Raw genomic sequence first — 20,617 nt, 5'->3', positions numbered from 1 at the left:
CTACTTTCTACTTCCAGCTAGAACACTCAGAAGGTCTGGATTTGGATCGCAGGCCGCCAGTCAGGTAGCCCTGGTTTAGGCTGTTCTATGGTGTTGAAATAGATCTTAGTGCCTTCCAATGGTTAATTCTTAAAATTTGGACTGTGTCTGTGGAGTGTATCAATTATTTGCAGAAAATGAACATTCGCGGTGGTCTGGGTCCCCTAACCCCCACAAATGCGGAGGTCACCTGTACAACAAACTATCCTATTTGTTACCAAGAACTGCCTTGAAAGAAATCAACAATCAGAAGCAGTAAGATGTGTCTCACCTTGGTTTGCTCATCAAAGAAGGATTACAGGTGCGTTCGATGTCCTCTTGCTGCAGAGTAAATTCTGAACACAAACTCTGAAAATATCACACACAGTTATATACTAAAAACTTTTATAAGTAACTTAACACCCTGGGTCTGGGAATACAAAACTGAGGTAGTGGAACTTCATGGGAACTAGTTAATGAGAAAACATAAAAAAAAAGTTATTCAGCCCATTCAAAACTCACAATAATCTGGTTGATAATAATTTTTTATGATCTCTCAATATATATATATATATATATATATATATATATATATATATATATATATATATATATATATATATATATATATATATATATATATATATATATATATATATATATATATATATATATATATATATATATATATATATATATATATATATATATATATATATATATATATATATATATATATATATATATATATATATATAGGTAGTTTTCCTACTTTGCTGGCTTTTACTTTGCGAATCCTCTAGTTTGCAAGGCCCACTAGAATTCCTTAATATATATTTTTTTTCAGATTTTAATTAATTTTAACAAATTTGCACTTTGTGACTATTTGTCAACCATTTTCTCACAAAACAGGAAAACTGCCTGTATATGCATGTCATTTAGGGCTCACGCCATTATGCTGAGGAAAAAATAAAGCCTTTGAGAAAGTAGCAGATACACTTGAGAGATTCCAGGGCTCTTTAAACATTTAGATGATGACATGACCATGTACTAAAAATCCTGTACATCATGCATGATGCCAAAACCTGTAATATCTTTTTGGGTTATTTGTAGCTCATTTTCTCCCTAATTGCTCTACGTATGTAAACTCATGGTATATGGGACGCTATTGTGAGGGATCTTGTCTACAATATCTTGCTCACCCCGGCATATGCCATAAAGAAGATGTTTGTAGTGTTGAGGTTTTCAAAACTTGGGTGTTGTGGCTGAGGCTGCATCTTCATCAGAGACAAATATGCCTGCAAACATAAGAACTGTCAGACCTATGAACCAGTAATGCCGAATAATCTTTAAAAACATTTTGAGGCACAAGATGTAATAAGGCCAGAAGTGACTATGAAGAGAGAGAGAAACATAAGCTGAAAGATTTATGAATAACCAACCACGCTATTATTTTTCTGCCCACCCTGAAGAAGCCACTGGCAACTGGCAGGGCTTGCATGGTTCTCCTTTCTGGAGAGTTATAGAGCACTGGGTCAACAAACTATTAAAGCATATGGCATTGTTGTCTGTTTATCATTAAAGCCTTCTTTTCCTCCCTTTTTAGGAAAGCACAGTGAACTCTGATCATGATAAATGTCTACTGAGTATATTAGTATCATGATCAGGACTTTAAGTGGGGACATCCCACGACTATAATAAAAGCCAGTGTTGTGAATATAAAACTTACTTGGTAGGTTTGCCTTACAGCATCTACCTCAGCGGCCGTGTCAGTTGCTGTTCTGTCCACCACTGCATCAGTTTCTATGTTGAGGTCCATGACAGCCGAGGCGATGCAATCAGACCGCCCTCGAATGTTGTCTAGTGATCTGCTGGTCAATGCATTACACTAGAATTATGCAGTCTACACTTTTTACATCATCATTACGTAACCTACTGCTGATTTTCTAAAGCTGCCAAGAGGCCTTAATGTTTTTCATTTATTAATTGGATTTTGGAACTTAAATTAATGTTTTTCATTTATTAATTGGATTTTGGAACTTAAATTAAATCTTTGAGTGAAAGGAGTGTAAAAGTTTCAGAGAAAACACCAAGGCCTCTGCTAACCGTCAGTGTTCTTAATCTTAAACATAACTGAATGTGAATCTTATATAAAATCCTCTCAAGAGGAGTCACTCACAAAAATAATAAGGACTTAATAAATTCTAACCTATTAGTGAAGACTGTTTTCTCCTCCAACTGGCCTCTGCTGTTCCATCCCAGACCAACAGCACTGACTGTCCTCAGCATTTCACGGGCAATCTGTACCCCAAGACTGCCATACAGCATTGCCCTGAGGAAAAGACACAACATAAATAAACAACTTATATTCACCATATCAAAAGAGCAAACTTCTTCACCACTGAACATTTCAACAAGCGGCACAGATTCAAAGGCCTATGTGACGGGGATGGGCACCGAGGCCATGATGCATAGCTGTGTATAGGGTGTGCCCAAACTGTATCACAATACACTTACAAAGGATAGTTGCGATGAAACAGTGGAGGATTCAAAAGGTGAGGTGGAATGACTATCTTGTTAGCTTCATGGACGAAGGTGACATCATCCTTGGTCAAGGCATCCATCCAAGCAGACTCTGGCATGGGGTCGATGAGCTTCATTTCCATTTGCTGGCCAGCACTTCGAATGGAGTCCTGTTGGATTCAGACAGTATCGGAAATTAGGAACAGTGAAGTAAAAATTTAATTTGGGTTGACCAAGATTCTCTACTAACATTTGCAAAATTTGATTTAGACATCAGATTTTAATTGTTTGCAAAGATAAGGGCAATTACCACACAAGGTGTACCAATAATGGTGTACAGCTAAAATGAATGAATAAATATGTAGCCAACTGCCTTTAGGGTTACTAATGAGTAAGACGAACAAGTATTATTACATGTTAATGTTTAATTTAGTTTGCAATTGCATGAGACAATGAATAACCTGTTGTTGTGCTTCTGACCAACTATTACCTGCAGGTTCTTGAAAAAGTCCTTTATGAAGATTGTGTAACTGTCATAATAGGTGTCAATCACTGCTGGGTCCAGGAGGCGCTCTGGGTAGCCTACAGCAAGACTCATGTTGTTCAGCTGAAAGTCAGAGTTGATGTGCTTATGCTTCCACACTTATTCTTTCCCAAAGAAATACACAGAGATGCATTCACCTGCTTGCCAAAAAAAATGGGCTTCACTGCTGTCAATAACATGCCAATGATTATGAATACAATATCAAACATGACCCTAACTAATGCCTCACAGCCCCTTAGAATCTTAGTTAAACAGTGATTTTCAGGAAAAAAGTAATGCACCCCAGACCAATGACGGCAAAATCAATCATATTACTAATGTTGTTAATAAATGACTCCATGACTTTGAAGGTGAACCAATTATTCAAATGACAATATGACTGTCCCCAACAATAATTTGTAATAGATACATACACACCACAATACATACATATATACATATATAAGAGCTTAGCACAGTTGTCATATGAAGAGAGATTGGATATTTTAATGTTGACAAAGCTGGAAGACAGAAGAGTGAGAGGAGACTTAATAATGATGTTTAAGGCAGTAAGGGGACCAAAAAATGTGTATGGGAAGGATTTGACTCAAGATAATGAAAGAACAAGAGGCCCTGAAGACAAGATGAAGAAGACTAGATATGGAAATGACATCAGTGTTTGGAAGTAACAGAATGAGGAGGAGGAGGTGCACACAAGGAACATCCATGACTTTCAAGCTACGTTGGATAAACAGCCAACCCCTCCAGTATTTTATCCATTGCTTTGAAAAATTTCTTGCACTTGCATATTCAAGCCTAGATTGTATCATCAACACTACCACATTTCTTGGTATCTCCTAATTCCTATAACAAAAAATCACTCGTATTATTTGGCGGGGCTGACACATTTGTTACAGCATCACCTGAACAGTACCTTTGCTGTGAGCTGTGACTTTATTTCCAGTGGATACCAACGACTGCTTGCTACATTGGAGCCGAGTGTGTATCGAATCTGGTTGAATATGTCATGCAGCTGGAAAAGAATCACTTATCTGTACATTACTGACAAACAGAATACTCAAAATATATCAATATTCAGCTCACTTACTTGAATGTTTCTGTTTCATAATGATAAATAAAAACAAACTAAAATGTTGCTAACAAGACTTACAACTTGTGAGTTTTTTTGCCGTGCTTTATATCTGTTTGGACTGCGCTCATACAGGGAGCCAAGGCCAAAATTGAAGAATTTTGAGGTTGACTGAATGCAAAACTCCCACCGTTCCATGGGCTCCTGCCGTCCTTCATGGGAAGAGAAAACATATTACTGGTGCACTTTCATTTGGTGGTGTACAAGTAATTATGTCAAGGACACAAATCTCTATACCTTTGACCCCTACTTCCTGGACCTTGATTTCTGGGATATTGGATTTCCTGAACATAATCTGGGGTCTGGCCAATGCCAGACATATGCCCAGGCAAGTCAGGGTATCAAAATAGAAGTCTGGGCAAAAAATCTGTGGTCCAGGTATGTTTGGTGATTGCCAGCAATTCCCTTAACAGCTGTCTGTGACCTCTGCTACTAAATACATGAGATTATAAGTCACAACAAAAAATATGTACATACAATTAATGGCATTGTGGCCATATATAATGCCACTATAAAGTACCTGAACATCACTATGCACAGGGTAAAAAATTACTACATACAATAAAATGAATATTGAGCATTCAATAATTCATTAATCTACCTGTGCAAAATGTATGTTTCATATGCAACACATAGCAGAATCATAAAAATTTCAACATGACTGAAGACCTACCAGTAAATTCCTTGTGGAAAAGATCCAAGACTCTGGTATTTTCTGAAGACAGGTACGGGATGTAAGCAGTAACAAAGTTGAAGATTAAATAATTGTTGAGCAAACTGAAAACAAAGAATGAAACCACAGAATCAGCGATAGATACAATGACATATTTGAACAGAAAACAATTATGTAATACTTGAATACTGTGCACTACAAGGTTATTCCATGTCTTCAATATTGACTGAGTGACTGGTGAACTATGCCAGTAAGGTACTAGTACATGTGGGCAATTACATATATTCTAAGCAAAGGTCCACAGATCATAACATACTTCCTGTCAGTTGTAGATATTAGTTCAGAGACATCGCTGAAGTACTCCCGGGACACAGCGAGCACATCCGTCCTGTGATCCAGCTTGCTATTGGGGAACATCTGTCGCAGCAGAGCAAGCCACGGAACCTGTTCCAACAATTTTATTTATTTTAGAGACTGCAGTGCATTTTTAACCCGGTAGCAGTGACGGGCCAAATTTGTGGCTTTACCGTGTACCAGCGATGGGCCAAATTTTTCCCATGATATAAACCCCCCAAAATTAGATGATACATAAACTGGTCACAAATGCATTGATATATATTATGAAATGGTTTGCGTGAATGGTGATTTTTTTCTCATTTTTCTCGCTTAGAGGAACCATTTAGAAACATGATCCCTGCAGTTACCGGGTTAAGTAGTGTGTTAGTGGATTAGATACATTTGCACATTTATGTAAACCTGCATCAGACATCCCTCATTCCTATAGTGTAGATTTGAATTGTATATTGCTGAGAAAAACAGCATTCACAAACTAAAGATGATGGTCATCATAAGGAAGAGAGGGATGACCAAGGAGACAGAAGTGTAATAGTTGAAGGCTGATCGTGACAGTGGTGAAGCACGTCTGATGCAAGGTCATAAAGGAATTAAATGAAGTTTAATCCATAACTGAAAAGAATGACAGGAGTAGTAGGGTTATATTATCCAAAAATATATGTAACAGTATTCTCAAAGACTCATTTTTTCTGCCATAAATACAACTTCAAACGCACTATTTCTGGGAATGTCCATGATGCACAATATGATGTCATGATTTTTTCTCACCACACAGAGACATTGGAGACAAAATATTTTTTTCTCTTGCTACATGTTGTCTCTCTAAATAACTTATCAGGATAAAATAGTTTAATAAAAGTTTGCAATTTATGAGTACTTACACTGCGGGCAATCTGGGAGAGCTCTCCAATGGAAATGAGGTTATTAGAAGCATGAGGATCATTTAGAACACTCTCTGGCGGGGTGATCTCAGCGATGCGGCTCTCGTAGTGGAAGAGGTGGGCGGCAAACTCAAGAGCGTCTGGACCAGTGGCATCAAAGAGCTTCACCGTGTCTTTGATGTACTGCTTGTAAGTCTGCTCCACCTGAAATAATATTAAAGATGTAATTCCAGATAAAACTAAATCAGAACAGAAGATGAATCTTCAAGAACGAGTGAAATCCAGCGTGAATATGATTGAAGACTTTCATTCCTTAGGTAAACAGAAAATAAATCAAGACTTGAAGCCAAGTTGTGAAGCAGCAGGGTATTAGCATTTTTTACGGCATATCAAGCAAAAGGTAAAATAAACTTGATGCTTGCTCAGAGGTTTTCAAAGTTGCCATGTGAAAACTTTAAAAAGTATTAAAATGCCAAGCACTTGAACATTACATTAATATATACATGCAAATCTCAGCAGGAATATTATACAATTTCAAATTAATTATTTAATATTATGAGCATTATTGAAAGGAGGGTCTAATCCTGGCACTTTCATGCTACATAATCCTTAACACTATCCAGCTGACATGCACACACATGCTCATAATATCAAGAGCTAGACTGCAGTGGTGGTCATACAAGCTGTGTACATAAAACTTGGGGTGAGAAAAATTAGTACTGGTGCTAATGCTGTGCTCATTAAAAAATGTATGAGGAAATGTGCCTGACATGCTGCGAAGAGTGCAGAAGGATGTCAGAGATTCCAAAATACTATTCCATTTGCTTGGATGTTAGCTGGAAAATATCTGAGAAGCATTTCATGTTTCTTTTAATGTTCGATAAAATAATACGCAGTGGGTCAGAATGCACCAGCCTAAGAGCTACGTAGACAGAAAGGCCGACAACAAGGAATGAGAATGTTTAAGCCATTACAAGGACAGTGAACTCTTCAGTCCCTGCAAATGGCCCCAAATGGCTGATTCCTTTCCTTTACTATATCACGGGGCAATGTGGGGAAGAAAATTATGAAAAAAGCTTTTGGTGGGTAAGGATGGTTGATTACTTCCGGCTCAGTCCTGACAAAAAGCTGAAAAGAAACTCTTAAACCTGATAAAATGTACAGGCAGTAATTTCTAGGTAGTGTGTCTCTGAGCATGATATTTGACAAAGCAAAATGCCAGATTAAGAAATGGACCCTCTGAAAAGACACTATCAAGCAAACAAAATATTTTTGCTTAGAGAATAAAATATTTGGGTATGATTTGTATCAAGTCTATCACAAGCCAAATGGCATGATAAAACAATGATTTGAACCTACTTCAAAATCATATGTAATTTATTCAAAAGTTAACTAGAAGAACATAAGATGGTGTCTGCAGCTGGCAGTGAGGGGCTAAATAAGGTGCATGAGTCTGGTGTTCCTGTCACATCCTCTACAGCCATATTGACACTTTTCTTTAGACGCGTTGGGAAGGGCTCAGCATAAAATTACTGGAAAGGATACTTCACGCATGCAGAGGGAATGGGGATGACAGAAATTGAATGGCTACAAAAAATACTTTGGCATAAAAAATGCAGAAATTGTTGATATATGTAGAGCAGCAATTAGACTTTGATACCCATGAAACCAAAACTTGTCAGGCAGGAAGTACAAAGGTGATGACACATAAGACATAGATACAAAACAAATAAGAAATACTATACAAAGTTTGGTAATGCTGCATAACTATGTACTTTCCCAAATAGCCAGTGATGTGAGTGACAGAAGTGAGAGTGACAAACAATTTTACTAGACATGAAGGGTCAGGCAAGACGTCTAAGCACCAGCGACTGGCCAGGCAAGGACACACACACACAAGGCAACGTGAGGAGAGGTCACGTGTGTGTCTCTGAGGTGGTGGTGTCCACGGAAACCACTCCAGCTGCAATTTTGCTCACGATTAATGATGCACCAACACAGAAGTGAAGGAGGAAGAGGAGGTGGCAGAATGGAGGCAAGGAAAAAAAAATCTTATGAATTTTGCAACTCATGAGATGTAAGCTCTTCGATAGCGAAATATTAAACTGACATACAAGCTGGTGCAGGTGGCATTGTGTAGCTGAGGTGGGTGTGTGGTACAAGAGGAGAGGAATAAAGGCAGGGCAACAGTGGGTGACAGGGAAGAGTCAGACAAGAGATACTAAGCAGAAAGCACCAAGAAGAAACTCTAAAGGGAACCGTTAAGAAAAGTTAAGAGCTAACAACATTAGTACTACTACTTTTGCACACACACACACACATACACACACACATATGCACACACACACAAACTCACATACACATGCAGCTACAAACCTAAACATGATTGAAAGCCTCATAATTACACCCCAAGACACCAGACAGCTGAAGTGTGCTCTGCTGGTGATGGAGCAACACAGCGCACACATATGCATACCCACACCCACACCCACACACACATGCTGCATCTTCTCTTACATCCCTCAGCTGATGCCTGGCTGGCCCTTCCCACCAACTCTAGCCTCCAGTGTACAGTAATTCAGGCAAATCTAAGCTGCATAGACGCTCTTGGCCTACGTATGTATTTTATCGAGATGATTAATTTTGTTTACCTATGTATTCAGTATTTTTTTTCTCTTTTATCTTTGTCTAAGTTATCTGTTAATTATGCAGGAACTTTAGAACAAAAAGTTAATTTTGCCTTCTGCATATCTGAAAATATTCTGTGTGTGTGTATGTATGTGTGTGTGTGTGTGTGTGTGTGTGTGTGTGTGTGTGTGTGTGTGTGTGTGTTTAGAGAAAGAGAGAGCAGAGGGTTCTGGAGGAGCCTACAGCTCTGCACAGTTTCAATCAAAGAGTTTATCTTCTATCTCCATGGTTGGAGGAGGTCATCTAGCTACAACACGATGGTGAGGTTCTCAGAGGGGCAGGAGGTGTGCTAGGAACCAATCACCGGATCAAGATGGGCCAGAGCAACCTAGCAAGCCCAGGAAACAACAGAAAGACAGGTGACAGATGGGCAGCCAGAAGTGACCCTTTTAATCAGCCTTTATTTTGGACTACCAACAATTAGGAGGGAATTAGCAAATATTCAATGATTTTGTAGAATAACAAAATTTAAGGTTTCATAGTTAATGATAAACATGATCATGATTGTACAACAGGCTGAGAACCTGAGTCTCTGTCTGGCTGCTACCAACTGGTGGTGCCTTCAGCAGGTGGGTCGTGGGGCACACTACTCATGCCCCACAAGGTGGTAGTGGTGGTGGTGGTGGTGGTGGTGTACCAGCAAGTTACATCTCATCTCATTACACTGAATTGGAATAAGAATTTTTGGAGCTGCTGAAGAGTGTTGATTTCTGATGCCCCGAGACACACAGACTGGCCTTTCCTCAGCTTCCTGGGCAGACGCATGTGCAGGAACTGCTCAGCACCATCACAGAAAATGGTTCAGGAACATCCATTACAGAGGATGGATCGAGAGGAAGAGAAAAAGTGCTTAGCAACCAGCAACTGAAGGTATGGCGGTACAGATGAACCATGGCAATAATTGGCTCATCTGCAAGACTTAACAAAAAAAAAGTTTATCCACATTAACAGAGGGAAATATTATTAAATGTACAATAAGAGATGAGCCTGAAAAATCAAAAGCAGGTTGGAGTGTTGATAATTCTATTGTTCTACTGCAGATCCCTCATGCTGACTTGAGCTGACTGCTGCAACACTTGGCGTGCCAGGAGGGGGCAGTGGCTGGCGGTCCTCGTCCAGCACAGCCCCGCGCGGCGACCGTCATTAAGGTCAGTCGGCGCCTCCAGGCAAATTATGCTCCGCGGTGCTGGGTAGTGAAACGCGGTACACATCCTCCGTAGACTACTGAGAATGTGTGTGTGTGTGTGTGTGTGTGTGTGTGTGTGTGTGTGTGTGTGTGTGTGTGTGTGTGTGTGTGTCAACCACGGTCTGATCACATGCCGGACTCGTAATCACCAACCAGTGCCCTCCCGGAATAGGATCCCAATTCCCATTCCCATTGGGGTGATCCCAATTCTGCCTTCAGCCTGCTGGGTTACAGGCTGAGGTGGCATCTACTGAGCTGTGAAGCGGTGTGTTTGTTGGTGTGCGTGTGTAATCCACCACGGCCTGATCACGAGCAGGACTCGTCACCGCCAGCAAATAATCCTGATTAGAGAAAGCTCATAATAGTCGATCTCTGGGTAGTGTTAGAACCTTTGAACACCCCATCCCCCTTGCTAAAAGGGGGAAAATAACCACTCCTCATCAGCGGAAATATCTCAGTCTGAAAGGGCTCGAACCTCAGACTGCCAGGCCAGAGCCTGACAAGGCATAGCCTTCATCCACTGAGCTATCGGAGCGATATATGTGTGTGTGTGTGTGTGTGTGTGTGTGTGTGTGTGTGTGTGTGTGTGTGTGTGTGTGTGTGTGTTTATCTTGATAATTTGTGACAGTGTTTATCATACTGATACAGAGGTAAAAGGAAAAATACACATTTAAGAAAGGTTAGAGACAATAAAGAACAAGACTAATTTCTTGACATTTGATTTATAAAAACTGGGCGGACGCATGCACGCACGCACGCACGCAGACACGCACGTACAGGCACACACACACAAACAAACAAAAGGCACAAGGAGAAATAATTATTCTTTGGCAATTATGATGTTTTAGCCCTGAAAGCCATGCCGTGTGTAATTTAATTTGAAAAATAAACAATTCTGAGAAAATATGAAATAAAGAAAAGTTTGGTGTGCATACAGCGGGCGGACACAGCGTAACGAATGGGGAGTGTTAGCGTGGCGATGATTCTGTATGAGAACGTAAATGTATAAATGCGTGGCGGCTGAAAGCAATGGCAGCTGTTCGTGTGCGTTACTGCGTGCCAACGAACTTAATTAATGTGTGTGTGTGTGTGTGTGTGTGTGTGTGTGTGTGTGAGAGAGAGAGAGAGAGAGAGAGAGAGAGAGAGAGAGAGAGAGAGAGAGAGAGAGAGAGAGAGGATAAACCATATGAATGATAAAATAAAACCAAACTAAAAGAAAGAAAGAAAAAAGGATCAGACACAAAGGGTGGATAGATAAAAAAAACGTGCAATTTTCTCCTATTTACATATTCAACAATACTTATTCAGAAGCCAACGCGTTAGTATATATATTATCATCTGCCTTACCATACCTTCCTTGCCACGGGTGAGACCAAGCCTACCGCCACCTTTTAATACTTTGGAAAATAATAAAAAACAAACAAACTTCTGCCCAAATCACGTATGTCAGGGGTGAGATAAAGGGTTGAAGGGGAAGAAGGCAGCCTCGTGGGGGTAAGGAAAATGAAGTAGGGGAAAAAATAGTTAAGTAAAATGGAGGAAGAGGATGGGAGTTGAAAAAAGAAATGGAAAAAAAACGGAGTAGGGAATAAAAATGGAAGTAGAATAGAAAGTTGACGATGGGTGTGAAGAAGGAAAAGAAAGGAAAATGAGGGTAATGAAAACGAAGTACGGGAAAAAATGAAGTAAAATGGAGGAAGAGGATGGGGGTGTAGAAAAGAAACAGGAAAAAAAAACGAAGTAGGAGATAAATATGGAAGCAGAATAGAAAGTTGACGATGGGTGTGGAGAAAGAAAAGTAAGGAAACGGAGGCTAAAGAAAATGAAGTATGGAAAAGAAAAATGGAAGTAAAATGGCAGAGGATGGCGGTGGAGAAAAGATAAAGAAAAACGGAGTAGAAGAAGAAATGAGAGTAAAATGGAGAAAGTCTATGGGTGTGGAGAAAGAAAAGTAGGGAAACGGAGGGTAAAGAAAATGGAAAAGGAAAACGGAGTGGGGAAAAAATGAAAGTAGGAAGGAGAAAGTATACGGGAGTGGAGAAAAAGAAAGTAGAAGAGGGGAAGGAAAAAGAAGTATGGAAAAATAATGAGGTAAAATGGAGAAAAAGGATGGGTGGAGGAGAAAAGAAAAAGGAAAACGGAGTAGGGAAAAAATTGAAAGTAGAAAGGAGAAAGTATACGGGAGTGGAGAAAAAGAAAGTAGCAGAGGGGAAGGAAAAAGAAGTATGGAAAAATAATGAAGTAAAATGGAGAAAGAGGATGGGTGTGGAGGAAAAAAAAGATAAGGGAAACCGAGTAGGATAAAAAATGAAAGTAGAAAGGAGAAAGTCTACGATAGTAAAAGAGGGGAAGAAGGAAAAAAGGAAGCAGGAAAATAAAGGAAGTAAAACAGAGAAAGAGGAAAACAGGATGGGGGGGAGGAAAACGGAGTAGGGGTAAACATAGAAACAAAACCGAGAAAGAAAATGGGAAAAAAATGAAAACGGGAAATCGAAATGAACAGAGAGAAGAAGGAGTCCTCGCGTAACTGTGTGTGTGTGTGTCAGGGTGATCGATCGTCTTACCTCGTTGTTGGGCATTCGATCATAGTAGCTTCGGTGCGGCATGGAGAACCCGGACGGCAGGAGCTGAAAAGGGGAGAAAGGTGCTGAATTAGGTGGCGTGGAGGGGGCGTGCGGTGGTGATGCAATAGGTGGCGTGGGTGGGTGGGTGGGTGCTGGGGTAAATTAGGTGGCGTGTGGGGGGGGAGGGGGAGGGGAGGGTGCGGTGGTGTATCAGAGGACGAGTGTGTGTGTGTGTGTGTGTGTGTGTGTGTGTGTGTGTGTGTGTGTGTGTGTGTGTGTGTGTCCTTTGTGGCGCGAGATGGCTGGTGGAGAGCTAGTGGTCTGATTTGATGTACGTATGTAAATGGTTGGGTAGGTTTAGATAGATTGAACCATCTTCTCTGATTGACTTTTCTCTCTCTCTCTCTCTCTCTCTCTCTCTCTCTCTCTCTCTCTCTCTCTATACCCTACACACACACACACACACACACACACACACACACACACACACACACACAGGGAAAAATTTAGTAACGGGGAAAACATTGAAATAAAAAAATCCCTCAACTGAAGAAAAGTTAAAAATAAATAAATAAATACAAGAAAAAAATAAGATAAATAGATAGATAGATAGATAGATAGATAGATAGAGAGAGAGAGAGAGAGAGAGAGAGAGAGAGAGAGAGAGAGAGAGAGAATATGACACGTGATGGGGACAGACTTCGCTCCCCTTCGCCGCCACTCCACTCCTCAGCCACGCATTGTCAAAGTTGTGATGGTTCTCCTCCTTTCCCCCTCCTTCTCCCTAACCTTCTTTTTTCTCCCCCATCCTCAAGTTTTCTCCCCCGTCTCCACTTTCTCTCTTTTCTTCCCTCCGCTGCTCATTTCTTCTCACTATCATGTCGCTTTCTACTCCTTTCTTTTCTTCTACTTCTTTCTTTTCTACTTGCTCTCTGCTTCTTTCTTTTCTACTTCTTTCCCTTCTCCTACTTCTTTCTGCTTCTTTTTACGTTTTTCCCTTCTACTTCTTTCTTTTCTACTTGCTTTCTACTTTCTTTTCTACTTGCTTTCTGCTTCTTTCTACTTCTTTCCCTTCTTCTACTACAGTCCCCCTTGCGAGACCTTCTTTCCCAACCTCACTCCTCTTCTTCATTCTCTCTTTCAGTTATCTTCCCTCCGTGACGCATTTTTTTCCACTATCATTTCTCTTTTTGCTTCTTTCCCTTTTCCCTTGCCAGACTTCCTTCCTCAACCTCATTCCTTCCTTTTTATCCTCTTTTTCATTCTCCTTTTCTCTGTTTTCTTCCCTCCGTGACCCATTTTTTCCACTACCATTTCTCTTTTTGCGTCTTTCCCTTTTCCCTTGCCAAATTTCCTTCCTCAACCTCATTCCTTCCTTTTTATCCTCTTTTTCATTCTCTCTTTCAGTTATCTTCCCTCCGTGACCTATTTTTTTCCACGATCATTTCTCTTTCTGCTTCTTTCCCTTCTTCTTCTTACATTCCCCCTTGCCAGACTTCCTTTCCCAACCTCACTTCTTTCCTTTTCATCCTCTTTTTCATTCTCTCTTTCTCTGCTTTCTCCCTCCGTGACCCATTTTTTCCACTATCATTACTCTTTTTGCTTCTTTCCCTTCTTATTCCACTTTTATTCCTCCTTGCCAAACTTCCTTTCCCACCCTCACTCCTTGCCTTTTCATCCTCTTTTTCATTCTCTTTTTCTCTGTTTTCTTCTCTCCGCGACTCATTTTTTTCACTATCATGTCTTTTTTTGCTTCTTTCCCTTCTTATTCCACTTTTATTCCTCCTTGCCAGACTTCTTGTTCAACTTCACTCCTTGCTTTTTCATTCTTCCATTTCTCTCTTCTTGCCTCCTCCACATTACCTTTCCCACCTGTCTCTTTGTACTTCTTCCCTTCTTCCACTTACTTAACCCTTGACAGACTTCTTTTTCAATCTCACTCCTTGTTTTTTCCATTCTTCTTTTCTCTCTTCTTTCCTTCCTAACACGACTACTGTCCCTCCTTTCCATCCCTACCTAATACTCGACTTCTTTCCCGATCTCAATCCTTGTTTTTTCATTCTTCCTTTCCTCTCTTCTTTCCTCCTTTCCCGCTATTCCTTCCTCCTCCCTCTCTTCCCCCCGCTAACAAACCTGTCTCTCCTTACCTCATCTCACTTACCCAGCATCCTATTGCCAACCTCTTCCCATCCTTGCCACTCTCCCTCGCTTCCTCTTCCTCCTTACTTTCACTCTCCCTCCTCTGACTCCACAATACCCACCCTCCCTTTCCCCTTCCCGTATACTCCCTTCTTCTTTACTTCCAGCTGCCCTCCCTCCCTCCTCTCTCTCTCTCCCTTCTTCCCTCCCTCACCCCAACACACACTCGCCTCATCAGGTCGCCCGTGAAGGCTGTCTCGCCACTCCTAATTTTCTGAGTGGCGAGGGGAGAGAGAGAGAGAGAGAGAGAGAGAGAGAGAGAGAGAGAGAAATTTAGTGCGGGTGCCAGCTCTGGGCATGCACGGGGCGGAGGCTGATGCATGCGGTTCCCAAAGTTCACACATCTATGTCAGGGAGGCAGCGCGGGGGGACTCTAACTATGCCCCGGCGCCGCCCGAGTCACGTTGAGGCTTTACGGCGCCTGTCTCATTCCCTGACGCGTGCGGGAAGAGACGAAGCAGTGACCTATCCCTCAGACCGTCTCTCTCTCTCTCTCTCTCTCTCTCTCTCTCTCTCTCCTTCGCGGCATAGCAATTTCACGTTAACTATCAATGAAAAGATGAAACGTTCTTGAACACACCCACACCCACCCACACCCATCCACACACACACACCTGGTAATTTCATCCAGGTAAAAAAATAAAATAAAAAAGACGTAGAATGGAGAAAGAGGATTGGTTTCTACGTTAACTATCAATGAAAAGATGAAACGTATCCATGAACACACCCACACACACACACACACACACACACACACACCTACCCACACCCACACACCCACACACCCACCCACACCCACCCACACACACACTCCTGGTAATTCGATCCAAGTAAAAAAAATGTAAGGACGTACAATGGAGAAAGAGGATGAGGGTGGAGAAGAAAAAAAAAAAAGAGAGGAAAACGGAGTAGGGGAAAAAATTGAAACTGTACCACCTCTCCCTCCCTCCCTTCACACCCCACGTTGTCACATCTCCCTTTCCCTCTCCCTCCCTTCACCCTTCCCATCCCTTCTTGCACTCAATCCCCCTCCCCCCCCCCCGCACGTGACGTCACCGCATACCTCTCCTCCTCCTCTAACTCCTAAACCAAATCCCTGAATGACCTGTGACCTCATCGCCTTTAACGACCACACCCCCCCGCCCTCGCCCCCTCCCTGCCCCCCCCACCACGCCCCCCCCCCCCATCACCAGGCCACTAATCAATAGGGAAAACCACCACATCTGTCGGCTTGGAGGACACGGCTGAAGGAGATCAAGGCTTTCGGCTCCTTCCCCGCGGGTCCGTGTATCATTAGAACGACGACAACTCGCCTCATCAGCAGTCCTCCTCTTCCTCCTCCTCCGGCAGGTGTGCGAGGAGGAGGAGGAGGAGGAGTAGAGAGATGGTTGAGATCTGGAAACATCCCCTTTAGCTGCACTTCTCATTCACTTTTTTTTTTGCTCTCTCTCTCTCTCTCTCTCTCTCTCTCTCTCTCTCTCTCTCTCTCTCTCTCTCTCTCTCTCTCTCTAAGGTGCGTGCGTGGGCTTCTCAACTACCTGTCTGCTTGCTACCTGTTTGTCCACTCAGCAGGAGGAGGAGGAGGAGGAGGAGGAGGAGGAGGGGGGGGGGGGAGGCACTGCACACGTCGCGCCTCCGCCCCTCGTGGCTTTGTTTACTGTCGTGTTTCTCCCGCTGGCTCTGCTGTTTACCTACTGCGTGTACCTGCTGGCCCGCCCTCCCTCCCTTCTTCCCTACCTCCCCTCCTTTCCTCCTCTTTGCATCATATCTTTCTCTTCTCTGCTTTTGTTTTTTCTTTATCTAGCACTACTCGTCTCTCTCTCTCTCTCTCTCTCTCTCTCTCTCTCTCTCTCTCTCTCTCTCTCTCTCGGCATTCTCATCTCTGAAGCGGCTCCCAGATTATGAGGAAGAAGGTCTCAGGGGCAAGAAAGAGTTTTAGAGGGAGCGGGAGTGTTTGGGGGGCTCGGCGGGGCGGGACGGGGCTCGGCAAGGTGGGACAAGGTCAAAGGAAACATCCCACTCATTCCCCTTAAGGTTAGTGGGCGGCCTCTCCTTCCCGCCTCCTTCGCCTGAGAGAGAGGGATCACCTTTAGCTGCTGTTAGTCACATATTTTTCCCTTTAAAGGAGAACCGACCATTCTTCTTAGTCAGGTTTGGTGTGGGTGGATGTGGCAGGGGGCGGGGATGGCAGAGGCGGGATGGCAGGGGGCGGCAGAGTCTTAAAGATGGGGTGCTGGGGCCTCGTGTGCTTGGTGCGATATGATTAGCCCGGAGAAGGTTGCAGGAGGTGCTTTAACGCGAACACTCAGGTTAAAGAGAGAGAGCCCGAGGAAGGACACGGATTTTCGCTCAAGCCGCCGCCGCTACAGTTCCGGGCGACGCGGCGTGCTGGTGCGGTGAGCTAATAAGGGGCAGGGTAAGAGGAGGCTAATGGTCCTGTCTGCTGCTTGTCTCCGGTGAGTGGGTAACTGCCCCTTCCTTTACCTGCTTGCTGGCGCTATCCCTTCCTTCCTTCCTTCCTTACTGCCTTCGCTTTCCTATTTCCTTTCTTTTTATTTACATTTCATGTCTTCTTGTTCTCGGAAATTATGTCGTTCTACTTCTTTGTACTTATTTTTTCGTCTTGTTTCTCTCCCTTCTTACTGGCGCTATTCTTTCCTTCCTTCCTTCCTTACTGCCTTCGCTTTCCTACTTCCTTCCTTTTCCCTCCTTCCTTCGTTACTGCCTTCCCTTCCTATTTTCTTCCTTTAACCATAAATGTCTTCTTGTTCTTGGAAACTATGCCAGTCTACTTTTTTTTTTTACTTCATTCTCTCCCTTCTTCCCGGCGCTATCCCTTCCCTTCCTTCGTTCCTTCCTTACTGCCTTCCCTTCCTACTTCCTTCCTTTTATCATTCTCGTCTTCTTCTTCTTCTCGGAAACTATGTATGTACGTCGTTCTATTCTATTTTTTCGCCTTCTTTCACTCCCTTCTTCCCGGTGCTATCCCTTCCCTTCCTTCGTTACTGCCTTCCCTTCTTTTATCCTTCCTTTTATCATTTTCGTCTTCTTCTTCTTCTCGGAAACTATGTATGTACGTCGTTTTGTTTTATTTTTTCGCCTTCTTTCACTCCTTTATATGCTTTCTTTTTCTTTTTCCTCTCCTAGCATACTCCTCCTCCTCCTCCTCCTCCTCCTCCTCTCCTCTTTGTCAAGTCAGTGTTTTGTGATTACATCTATTCAGTCTTTTCATTCTACAACTCAAGATGCTTTTTCAACCCTTTTTTGTTCGCAGCGCACGCGGCCTTCTTAACCTCAACCAGACACAGCGAGGGAGTCCTAAGAGAAGCGTATGAACGAAAATGCCACAAATAGAGTATTCGTGTGTGTGTGTGTGTGTGTGTGTGTGTGTGTGTGTGTGTGTGTGTGTGTGTGTGTGTGTGTGTGTGTGATATTTTTGGTTTTCTTTCGCGGAATCGTTCACTACACATTCACCTCAACCATCACTTCAACCATCACTACCATCACCTCAACCATCTACCACCACCATTAGCCCCAACCATTACCATTACCACCCTTCACCACAAACAGTACCTCAACCATAGCAACCATTACCACCTTCCAGCATCACCACTACCTCCACCATCACCACCCTCACTATCGTCAACCATCACCATCCACCACAATTACTTTCAACCACTTCCTACATCACCAATACTTTCACACCACCTTAAACTAACACTTACATCCACCACCACCACCACCACGATCTCTACCACCACAACTTTCAACACCACCTCCACTACCAACCCCTACCACCACTACCACGATCTCTACCACAACTCACCACTCCCACCACACCTTTCAACACCACCTCCACTACCAACCCCTATCAACACCACCACGATCTCTACCACCACAACACTTCACTCCTACAACTTTCAACACCACCTCCACTACCAACCCCTACCACCACCACCACGATCTCTACCACAACTCACCACACCCACCACAACTTTCAACACCACCTCCACTACCAACCCCTACCACCACCACCACGATCTCTACCACAACTTTCAACACCACCTCCACTACCAACCCCTACCACCACCACCACGATCTCTACCACAACTCACCACTCCCACCACAACTTTCAACACCACCTCCACTACCACCACCACCACCATCGTCGCTCTTGCTTCCACTCTTCCTCCACAACAAATTTCCATTAATATTCAGGGTCCAGCTCCGTCCCGGCCGAGCGAGGCAGCGTCAGACCCGTAAAAATGCATCCCCAAAGCCGAGCGACGAGAAGGAGAGAACAGAATGTGGGGAGGAGCGGCAGGAAGCGGAAAGCAGTAAAAATAGTTGAGGGAGAGTAACATACGTCATAAAAACGGAGGCAGCGGTGAAGGGAAACTCGACTCCCGTAAAATATTTGATGAGTTAATAGAGAAAACGGTTGGAAGTGTTGTTGTAGTTTAAATAAGTAAAATAATTAAGGGAGAGAACGGCTACGTCATAAAAAAACTGAGGGAGTGGTGAAGGGAATCCCGAAGACCGTAAAATAGTTGATGAGTTAATAAAGAGAAAATAGTTGAAAGGTTGAAATTCTTGTAGTAGTTAATAGTAAGGGAAAATAAGTAAATTATTTGACGGAGAGTACTACTACGTCATAAAAACGGAGACAGTGGTGAAGGCAAACCCGAAGACCGTAAAATTGTATAGTTGATGAGTGAACAAAAAAAGAAAAGGTTGAAATTCTTGTAGTAGTTAAAGGAAAGGGGAAACAAGTAAATTATTTGACGGAGAATACTACTACGTCATAAAAACGGAGACAGTGGTGAAGGGAAACTCGAAGACCGTAAAATAATATAGTTGATGAGTTAATAAAAAAAAGGTTGAAAGGTTGAAATTCTTGTAGTAGTTAATAGAAAGTGAAAACAAGTAAAATGCAGTGTGGATTGAAATAAAGGAAATGCAGAAACAAAGGAGTACTCGAATAGTCAATAATTCAACAAAACAAGATAATTGCAGTAACCAAAAAGAGAAAAGAGTGTAGCAGTTGACGACTTCATAAAACAAAACAAAGAATCAGCCAGCAGTTACTGAAAACATATCAATAAAGTTTTACGCACTCTGAAATGACCTCTCTAAACCATCTCTTTCTATGTCTGTTTGATCTGGGAGCGGCTTTTTTTTTTTATTTTTTTTTTTTTTTTTGCCCTTTTTGCCGACTCTTTTTCTTTTGTATAATAATAATAATAATAATAATAATAATAATAATAATAATAATAATAATAATAATAATAATCCAACAAATCAAGAAAGTAGGAAAAAAAATACATGATCCCCTCGAAGAGTAAATAATAAATGAATGTCGAAGAAAATCTGATTCAACTAAAAAAGAAACGGAATTACTGAAGAACCGAAAACAAACAAACAAGCAAGCAGAGAAGAGGTAAAAAAAAAAAAAATAAAAAATAAATAAATGATGAAGAAAATCTGATTCAACTAAAATAGAAACGAATTTACTGAAGAACCGATTGATGAACAAGGATGAAAACAGAAAAAAAGTAATAAAAAAAGGAAATAATGCGCCAAATAAAAGCGGAAGAGATTACTTACTTTTGTTTTTGTTTTCCTCTCTTTTTATCAATTTTTTCCATTTTTTTTTTTACTTTTCTTTGATTTTCTTCTACTTTTTTCTCTTTCTTCTTCTTTAAGTTGGAATCTCCAGCACGCATTTTTTTTTTGCTCCCTTTCTCCTCATTTTTTTCATCTCTTCCATTTTTTCTTTACTTTTTCTCTGATTTCTTCTTCTTCTTCTACTACTATTACTACTACTACTACTCCCACCACAACTTTCAACACCGCCT

At 41.9% G+C, this 20,617-nt stretch overlaps 1 protein-coding gene across 2 annotated transcripts in view; it reads right to left on the bottom strand.

The window, feature by feature from the left end:
• LOC127009855 (endothelin-converting enzyme-like 1) overlaps positions 1-20,617 on the bottom strand; it is a 132,150-nt gene that overhangs the window by 2,763 nt on the left and 108,770 nt on the right. Inside the window, exons 4-15 of one of the 2 annotated variants that reach the window (XM_050883269.1) lie at positions 12,561-12,623; positions 6,123-6,326; positions 5,204-5,331; positions 4,888-4,991; positions 4,236-4,366; positions 3,999-4,097; positions 3,032-3,148; positions 2,536-2,711; positions 2,228-2,350; positions 1,748-1,889; positions 1,221-1,316; positions 311-387 (exon numbers count right to left, since the gene is read on the bottom strand). In XM_050883269.1, coding sequence (XP_050739226.1) covers positions 311-387; positions 1,221-1,316; positions 1,748-1,889; positions 2,228-2,350; positions 2,536-2,711; positions 3,032-3,148; positions 3,999-4,097; positions 4,236-4,366; positions 4,888-4,991; positions 5,204-5,331; positions 6,123-6,326; positions 12,561-12,623 — 1,460 coding nt within the window. The remainder of the gene's footprint in view (positions 1-310; positions 388-1,220; positions 1,317-1,747; positions 1,890-2,227; positions 2,351-2,535; positions 2,712-3,031; positions 3,149-3,998; positions 4,098-4,235; positions 4,367-4,887; positions 4,992-5,203; positions 5,332-6,122; positions 6,327-12,560; positions 12,624-20,617) is intronic. The other variant, XM_050883277.1, reaches the window with a different exon arrangement.

Source organism: Eriocheir sinensis, chromosome 4 (genome assembly GCF_024679095.1).
Source record: "Eriocheir sinensis breed Jianghai 21 chromosome 4, ASM2467909v1, whole genome shotgun sequence".
Taxonomy (NCBI): domain Eukaryota; kingdom Metazoa; phylum Arthropoda; class Malacostraca; order Decapoda; family Varunidae; genus Eriocheir; species Eriocheir sinensis.
The sequence above is the reverse complement of the archived record's forward strand: the minus strand, read 5'-3'. Positions and strand labels throughout refer to the sequence as shown.